Raw genomic sequence first — 9377 nt, 5'->3', positions numbered from 1 at the left:
CCCTTGATTTGTGCCGATTAGCGAGCACTGGGAGCAACACAAGCAATTTCCCCTTAGACATATAGGGAGGAGGTTGTTTCTTTGGGGTTAGTGCTGCCTAACAGGAGCTTCAAAAAAATCTCAAAATATCTGAGCAGAGATCAGTCAATGGGAATAATGCTATCCTGGGTATTGGGAGAATCCCTGCTAAGGATACTATTTTTGGTAATAACGGCAAAGAGGAGAAAAATAATTCACAGGTCTAAAATATGTTTCAAGAATGCTGCCTTTTAGTTTGTAATTTTATTAAAAAGAAGGCATTTTCTTTTAAACCTTGAAGACCTTTGTGTTGAGAAGGGGTTAGCCTTAATACAATCAGTTAGCTATCATCCATGCAAATTCTTCATACTGAGGTTTTATTTAATTTTCTGTTTCACTTCTCAGAAATTTTGGTGTTTTTTCATTTGATGAATACAAGTGTCAAAGACTGGGGTCAGATATGCGGGAGGGAGCGGGAAACAGTATCACAAGGGCAGGTTCGGCTTGGACAAAGCTAATGGCGTGGCAGATCTAAGCACAGCCAGTGGGAACTCTGCAGACTAGAGAGGGAACCGAAATGTCTAGCTCTGCAATAGCCACACTCACCATTGACGTTGGAAGCTGGGTGAGAAGGATCCTGCTTTCACTGAACAGCCAGCAGTAAGCTCCCTGGGAAAGAATGTGTGACGAAGTTTAAGGTAAAACCATCAGCCTCCCCTGCCTTTATTGGAATTATTTTAACTAGAAGGCTCTTCTGCGCTAAAGCAGAGTTTGCTCCCCGAAGCATTGGTGTTTCATGAGGATGAAATGTGGAACACCAGTGGCTGTTGACTGAAGTTGCCATTAAAGATCTTGAGCCTTGGGGTTTTGAAATGGTGACTTAACTTGTTAACAGTCTCTTGAGGTCTTATTTCCAGTGAATAGCCTGGTTTTGTGCTCAGTAGCTCATTTCCCCGCCTTTTCAAGTTTCCCTGTTTTATTTTATCTTGGAGCTATTAATTTTATGACAAGGCTGCTTCTTCCTTTTTTCTTTTTTTCTGTTCTTAGGGGCTTGTTTATCACCATCCATGACAAAGGCCATATTGCAACAATGCTAAACTCTTGGCCCGAAGAAAATATTAAGGTATGTGGCATCTCATCTGTGGACTGGGAAATTACAGGACTTTGGGTGGAAAATGAGATATCGAGTGGAACTGCTTGGCGTTATTTACAGAATTGCCTATTTGAAAGGGTAAGCAAAGAATTACTCCCTTCCTCAGAGAGTTTCCAGGGTGGACTGCAGTTCCAGTCCAAGTTGGACTTCAGAGACTCTGTCATGTGTGTATGAGTAGGAACTTTATCAAAGGTAGCAGGACATTGGACACTAAAAAGAGTGTACATGGTAATAAATTTGTACAGAATAGGGGTCCTAGCAAAAAGGTAAGTTATGTGTGTTGAAGAATTCTGTGGCTAACTCACAACTCATTAGGTGTACCAAAGCTCTTTAAGATTTCTCTGTAACTGTCTTCTTGTAGTTTTTCCCAAATCCAATGAGTCATGCGGCATCCAGAACACTGGCAGCTCTGCAAATAATGTTTGATATCCAGCTGCTGAAAATATTACTGATACTCCACCCAAAAAGAGATCTTGTGAAGTGTTTTTCACTAGAGCTCAGGGCTAGGCAAGTCCCTGGCAGGAAATAAGTCAACATTTAACACAGGTCTTGCCAGTCACCTTCTTCCATCAGTCTGAAAGTAAACGTGCCTGGGAACTCCCCTGGCTATTGACAGAGCTTCAGTCCTCCATCTGGCTGTTTCTTCCAGGAATGAAGGTTTGGCAGCTGAGAAGATCTTGTGTTTTCCATTTCTAAGGGAAAAAAAAAAAAAAGGGAATTTAACATGTTTCCAGATAAAGTAATCATATTTCTCTAGCCTTGTCTTTGGAACCATAGAGGACAGATGCAGACTGGATATTTTGTCCTTGCTCTGTCCAAAGATCTCAATATTTCCATTTGTTTCTGACTCTGGACCATGAGCAGAACTCATTATGGCTAATAGAGGTGTTTTTGCAGATGGGGAAACTGGCACAGGAAGATTAGAGACTGTTGTTGAAATAGCCCCCTCTGGCACCCAGAACAGACTGTAGGAAGGGCAGTGGTCCATGGAAGAGATTCAGACTGTCTACTTTCCAGATTTGCCAGACTACAAAGGCAGCTAATTTCATCGGTATCTCTGGTTTGGACCACAGGGTTCCCTGTGTGTTTGTACATAGAGTTCTCTAAGTCTGAGCTGGTAGGCACTGGAACACCTGAGATTTTGAGATAAGTACAGAGGCACCTGCACTGCATCTCAGTCCCTGGAGGGACACAGGTGTTTTAAAAGGCTTGGATCACACTGAACACCAACAAGAGTAAGTCCCGTTAAAGACAGTGAAGAAATAGTGGAGATGCTGCCCCACCTTTTTGTTTTGTGGCTCCTTAGAGCTTTGGGGCAACAGCATTTACTGTGGAAATGGGAAATCTGGGTCATAGACCTTATCCTTTGCCTGGAAGGGCTGGAAGGGTACTCTGCTTAGCTCAGCAAAGCCTCAGCCAAGATCCGACGTGCCCCACCTCCTCCCATCCCAGCGAAGCTGGGCTACTCTGAAAGAATCAGAGTGCTGGAAGCAGAATGAGTGAGAAGCCGTTTCTGAGAACACTCACGTGGGAGTGTGAGGTTTTTGTCCTCCAGGGTTGCTAATCAATCCTGCCATGAAAAATCATTGGATAAAATGGTGATAGTGCCTCATCAGTGCCTTCCTTTGCTAATTTTCTCTCTGATTCCTTAATCTTATGCTCTTTCCTGTATGATGGCCCAACTAGAGCAGGAGAAATACGGAGAATCACATAGGATAGTGTGGTCGTAGGGTGTGATTCTGCAGAATGACAGCTATGGGTTCTAACTACCTCAAAGTGAAGGTAATATAGAAACCCTGTCTCCTATTCCTAGGCTTGCCCTGCAAGCTGCTGGACTGGCCTTCCTACCTTACTCCCCTCCCTCCTTCTGTAGGTTGCTCACCCTAGCAGTGCACTCAGCACCTTGAACCCCCATCAGGATTACTGCTGTACAGGGCGGTTCAGACTCATCCTTCCATGCAGCAGTTTCTGTCGGTGAGCTCAGGGCAGAGTATCAGTTCATCCTAAAAAAGCTGACGCTGTGCAATCAATACAGAGAAGCGGGAACACCAGCAGCCGTGGTTGCCTCTCTGCATTGCCTCGGCAGCTTGGAGATGAGCGCGGTGCTCTGGATCGCTCTGCAGGGCCAGATGTGTCCTACTTAGGCATTGCAGAACTGGGCTACAGCCCACGGGCCAGAGTCAGCTCAGTTAACATCAGCTGCCTGGAGACTCAGTGCCTAATCTCAGCTTGCACTTCTGCTGTGATCAATGAAGAGGGAGATGGAGATCTTCAAAGAGAAATACCCCTTTCATCGCTTCCCAAAACAGCTGCTGGAGGGAGCAGATGCACGCTGGAGGTTTCTGACTCTCCCCATCAGCTAGCAAAGAGGTTTAGAAACCAGTTAGATGATGAACTGAAATTGCTCACCTAGCCGTTAGCCAAAGACTTGACTAGAGTCATCAAGAAGACGTGTAGCACAGCTGGAAGCAGAAACAGGTTGCTTGTTGTTAGACCAGCGGTTCGATGTGAAGGATCCGTCTGGCTCAGGCAGAGATAACTGTCCTGTTTGTTGAGTTCCAACCACATGAACATGAGTGGTTAAAAACATTAATGTGCTTGGATATCAGGTTCTCACCGAAAGTGCACTGTTTTGTTGTTGTTTTTCAAATCCAAAGAGCCACAAATAAATATAAATTCAGTTTCCTCTCTCTGATACAAACAGCAATGAATGTATCTCATGCTGTACTTTCTGCATTTTTCAGTGTTACCCTGAGGAGTGTGGATACCTATAGATTGCAGCACATCACAGGCTGAAGGAATTTTCTCTCTCTGATGGTTATCTAAGTGCTATTGAGAAGTTTTTAGACATGCCTGAGAACACTTACTTACTTGGATGGAAGGGGATCTGTGCTCCAGACAAATATTTTGATTCATTATAACTCTTCTTTTTTTTAAGTAAAATTCTCTAGATAGTTGAGATTGTAGCTGCTTTCCGTATGATTTGCATTCATCTCAGGGCAAACCTGTAGCAGTGCACGTGTTTTCTGCTTTCCCTATTCCTATTACTGCCTTCCAGTCCCAGTTGCATAGTCTGGGTGTGGCAAAGAAGTGAGCGCACGCCCAGAAACAGATGGAGCCCACCCAAAAGGAGACTTCCCAATCGCTAATACTTCACGTTGACTCAGAAGGAAAAACAAATAGGAAGATATTACAAAATGGAGGTGGATAAGTGTATCATTGCCATGATCATGAATTTCCCATGGCACGGCTTGTTCAACCTCTAGGCTAAGGATAGGTGTATAGTTCTTTTGGTTTTAACGGGTTTTTTTATTCAAGATTCACTTTTAGGAATTCTAAATCCTACTGGCAAGGAAGTGATAACAATACAAAAGCATATATTCTCTACATAGCAGGACCATTTAAATAGTCTCTATTTGTATTGGTTGTCACTATTACTATGTACATTACAACCCTGGAATGTATTATGTCAGAAACTACCAGAAACTTTTTTTGCTGGCAGGCAAAATAGATGTAAAAAAGCAAAATAGATATATGTCCTCTGTATCTGCAGTTTTTTCTTCAGTCTTATTCCTGACCTATGTAAATGTGATGTAATTCTGTTCTGTTGGTACAAACTGCGGTTTCTGCTGAGGGAGAATGTAGCCTTGGGATGCATATATATTTTATGGCAAATAAAAGCATTTGGTTGTTCATTATGAAGCTATAGTGTGAAAGCTAAAGCCTTCCCATGATCACTTTAATTGTCTGAAAGATGCAGAGAGAGGACACTGAAACAGATGACTGATTCTTCCTGAAACAGGAAAGTGCAGCCAGAGGTTTATTTCATTCCTAAACAAGAAAATAGTTCTCCGCTGTGAATAAACCAGTTTGTCTTTATTATCTTCCCCCCTCAAGAAGTGCATCTACTGAGATAGCTTCTAATCCCCCATTCTCTTATTTCTCACTGAAGCACATGTGTCTGCATGTCCTAAGCTTAGCCTTAACTTTGCAGATCAACAAAACAAAGAACTTCTCTTCGGTCCTCTCCTTTGAAATCCAAGCTAGACTGTGCATTTGTGTCCCCTGCAGTCTGATAAACCATTTGATGTGAGCTCTCTGTGCTCTAAAGTGCTGGGACAGCGTGGAAAGTGGAAGTTTGTTATTGTATTTACAGCTTTTCCCCCCCAGTGGTACTGGACTCCAGTATATTCCTGCTCTTACTGGATTTCAGAACTGCCCCAAAGAATGCCTGACCCTGGGAACAAAAACCAGCAAACAGTGTAGTTAACCCGAAAATTGGGAAGTTTAGTCAGATCTTCTTGGCCATTTGCCTCCTAAGCTCCCGGTTACATTCAGTGTGGGTTGAACAGTTCAACTTCAGGCTTCTAATTTGGACAACATGAAGCAGGCACTTATTTCCCTTCTTGTCCCAAAGAAATGGTACAATAACAAGAAAAACCTACAGTTACGGGTTAGAGATTTTGGTGAGGTAGCACATTACAGTGCTGCTGAAATGCAAGAGGCCCATTTCACGAAGAGTTAAATGACAATAGTTTATCTTCCAACTGGGTGATTAAAAATGCCCAATGTTAAACAATGAGAGTGGGAGCCCCTGCCAGGCCCTGCTGCTGCCTGTGCTGGGGGCCTCTGTCTCCCTGCCTTGCGCCTGGGGGGAGCAGGCAAAGGGACCCAGTTATAATGGGGTTTGTGTTGATTACCTGGTGTTTGTTACTCCACAGCTACTCTGCAGCAGTGTGGAGACATGAGTTGGTTACTTCCACAAATGCAGTTCATAACCACAAAGACTTTGTGCAGAATTCTCAAGCCAGATCTCTTTTGTGCACGTTCTGCTCATACAGCTGAGGATGCGCAAAGAGCTGAGGTGGTTGGTCTTTTCTACAAGTGAAGTGTTGGCAAGCAGAGCTGCTCCTACCCATCAGCCACACTGCACCTCAGAAATGAACAGCTGTTTATCGCTTACAGCTAATTAACACGTTGTCATGTGAAAGGAGCAAGTACCCATTGCACGATGCAACTGCAGAACGGCGTCAGCGTGAAGACAGCGGAGCTGCTTTTGCTTCTAGAGCCCTGGCAGCACCATACAACAGTCTCTTTTGATCCTCCTAGGCTATCGTGGTGACAGATGGAGAGAGGATTCTTGGTTTAGGAGACCTCGGAAGTTACGGCATGGGTATCCCGGTGGGGAAGCTTGCTTTGTACACAGCTTGTGGTGGAGTTCACCCACAACAGTGTCTCCCTGTCCTGCTGGACGTTGGCACAGACAACGAGGTAAGATTTACGTTATTTCATAAATCTGACAAAGGGGAGAAGGGATTGAGATTAATGCTTAACTGAGCCCAGTTCCTTAAATGTGAAGGCTAAGCCAGAGGCTTCCCAGATGAGACGATGGCTAGACCACTGCAGGGATGTGGGCTCAAGAAACATTTGCTGTTATGGGGAAATGAAATAAACACTAAATAGACTCCAGGTCCCCTGGTGAGAAGACTCAAAGCGTTGCCAGTTGGAGCTGAAGGTTGAGCTCCACCTTTCGGCATAGCAAGGTGAGTTGAAAGATTTTGTACAGGAAGTCCCAGATTTATTCTTCCTCTGGAAATTATGAGAGAACAGACAGATACCCAGGTCTGCATAGAGGTGACTGTATTCCAGAAAATGGAGAATCCCTGGTGGGTGGTTTGGGAATGATTAATTCCAGCCTTTTGTCAGATTGCACACTTTATTGCACATGATAACCAGACAAGAGGACTCCATCTGTTTGCAGATTTTTGCCTTATGACTCTGGCTGAGAAAGGCTGAAGTGCAAGATTTTAGCAATGCCAGAATGGACATCTGTGAGGATGTCTTTTAAAAAATAATATCCTATAGTTATTTGTGATGGCCTGAGTTTGTCCATCTTTTTAAAAAATGTACTTGTGCCTCACATGACCCCAAATAAGCCAAACAAATGTTTCTTGAGAGAAATAACAAATTTAGGGTATAAGAGCTTTGAGTTTGACTATGAAGGCAAATGAGTACTGACACTTTCAGACATGCTTAGCTCACTGGAACGCTAGATTTTCTGCACCTCTTTCACTCCATCTCCAAGTATTTCACACTGGACATTTGAAAAAGATGTAAGAAAGTAAAATTAGTGGTCACAGATGACATCTGGGATGAGATTCCCAATTACCTCTTTGGTCTCTGGTCCCAGGAGTCTTTTATCCCTTTAGCACAGAGGCCTGTCCATGGACTGGTGAAATACAGGGTGTGCTCATCTCAGCCTGATCCATGGTCTTTTCTGAAAGGTCAGAATTCTGAGTTTGGACCCTTTGAGGCTAAAGCAGCAATTAAGCTTCAGTCTCTCACTTCTTGAAGCTTCCAATCAGTAGAGCGTTGTGCTTCGTCTACTTCATCTCTTCCTTCTCCTCCATGCTGGCCTGCCCACTGCCAAGTGGTGTCGTGCTCTGAGCCCCTCAGCTGGAGTTTCCCCCCAGATGGACCTGGGTGTAAGTGCTGCCTTTCCCATGGGGAGCTTCTGACCATCAGCATCCAGGGGACACCAAAATCCAAAATGGCACCAATGAGTTTTAGGCATCTCCAAGGGGGCATCATCCAAAGGGACTCCCAGTCAGTCTTGGACACTTTTGTTCTGCCCAAAATCAAGTGTAACTTATGTGTATGGGAACTTCTCAGTGGAGGCAATTTCCACAACTGGGATTAAGATGAAGAAGTTGCTGTTTTCCAGCAATATGAACGCTATATTTCCTTATAATAGAAATATTTTGTTTATTTCTTTAGTGGCTTTATCTTGGGCATAAACCCAGCTTAACTGAACCCTAAGCACCTCCTAGGAGCATCCTTCCCCATGAGTAAACTCATTTATCAATGCAGAAATAAGACACCTCTTAGGAGCATTCATCCTGTTCATCTCTGTCTTACTACTGTGTGGTGAGCTTAGGGTGCCTGTGCGGCTGGTACAGGAACCTTAGGTAGAATGGAGTAAACATAACAGTTGCATTAGATTTTTAACATCAGTTTGCAGCTTGTTTTTCTGACAGTCCGTAATACTTTGTATACTCTTTCAGCAAATCAGTCTTTTTTCAGAGCTTGGCATTACCCAGCTGTGAGAGAATTTTAGGCTTCAGGACCCAGCCCCAGAGCACACGGAGTGCCCCAGAGCACTATAGAAGCAGTGGGTGAGGTAATGCAAATGGCTCTGCTTTCTCTTTCATGGCCCTGAAGAATTAATGTATCAAACTCAGAGGAAAACCTCTTTTATCTTTCCTCCTAAGGGAAAACAGCTGTGGCTGCAAAAACAGATCTAATTTTAGCACACCTGCCAATATTTAGGGCTCATACAGCTGCAAGGCAATAGGTTTGAGATGGTTCGTCCCTTTCTCGTATTGATGATTCAGTTCCTGAAACTGGGAGTCGCTTTGCAGTGACTCAGAGAGGTGTTCGCACACCTGTCTCATGTCACTGTTTGTCCTGTCATTTTCCCCAAAATATGTGCTGTTTCCATGCTGACCCAGTCCCTTTTAGGTGACTTAGGGGTTCTGACTTAAAACCTGCTGGATTGGGTGTAGGAATGGCTTGGGTTTATATTCCTAACAGAAGCCAAAAATTAAACTAATCTGTTGTAATTTATTTTCGTAACTACCTCGCCTGCAGATAACCAAGGTGAGTGCTATGTAGGTGCAGGGCTTGGAAATGTTTTGGCATCAGATCACTGGTTCTGGTCAACTCTGGGCTGTCACCTAAAGGCCTGAATGACATGTCATTTCCAGTTACTTCAGACAATCTTCATTCCAAGCACCGTTTATGGTCAACAGCTTCCCTGGTAACCTCAGCGCAAAATTAAAAACTGAATGAGCAGTAAACACTGCTCACACAAGGTCAATTTTATTCACTAGGAGGGAAACACCTTGGCAAGGCGCCTTTGCTAGCGCTCATCTGGAGATACAGAGCTTCATTTCCTATGGCAGTCAAGAAGCCTTATATCCCATCAACTTTATTTACCCAAAAAGATACTCTGTAGCTTCTTAGGGAAACACTTCCTGCTCGGGAAGAGCTGTGTGAGCTGACTGCACAGTAAGTAAAATTAATGTGACCACAACAGACAGACTTTTTGGGTAGGCATAAATCTCCATCTGTCCATGGAAGAGAAGATGTCAACAGACTTGCTTTGTGTCCTAGGCTCTCCTGAGTGATCCACTCTATATTGGAC

General features: G+C 43.9%; 1 protein-coding gene across 1 annotated transcript in view; it reads left to right on the top strand.

The window, feature by feature from the left end:
• Nucleotides 1–1065: 1065 nt before the first annotated feature.
• The window catches only part of LOC104270527 (NADP-dependent malic enzyme, mitochondrial-like), a gene marked incomplete at its 5' end in the record, with an annotated part of 41782 nt that continues 33470 nt past the window's right edge, over nt 1066–9377 (top strand). The window contains 3 exon segments of the mRNA XM_009864918.1: nt 1066–1141; nt 6281–6442; nt 9347–9377. The exon segment at nt 9347–9377 is cut by the window's right edge and continues 35 nt beyond it. Coding sequence (XP_009863220.1) covers nt 1066–1141; nt 6281–6442; nt 9347–9377 — 269 coding nt within the window.

The sequence above is a fragment of the Apaloderma vittatum genome, unplaced genomic scaffold, assembly GCF_000703405.1.
Source record: "Apaloderma vittatum isolate BGI_N311 unplaced genomic scaffold, ASM70340v1 scaffold9292, whole genome shotgun sequence".
NCBI classification, from domain to species: domain Eukaryota; kingdom Metazoa; phylum Chordata; class Aves; order Trogoniformes; family Trogonidae; genus Apaloderma; species Apaloderma vittatum.
This window is presented reverse-complemented; position numbering and strand designations above follow the sequence as displayed.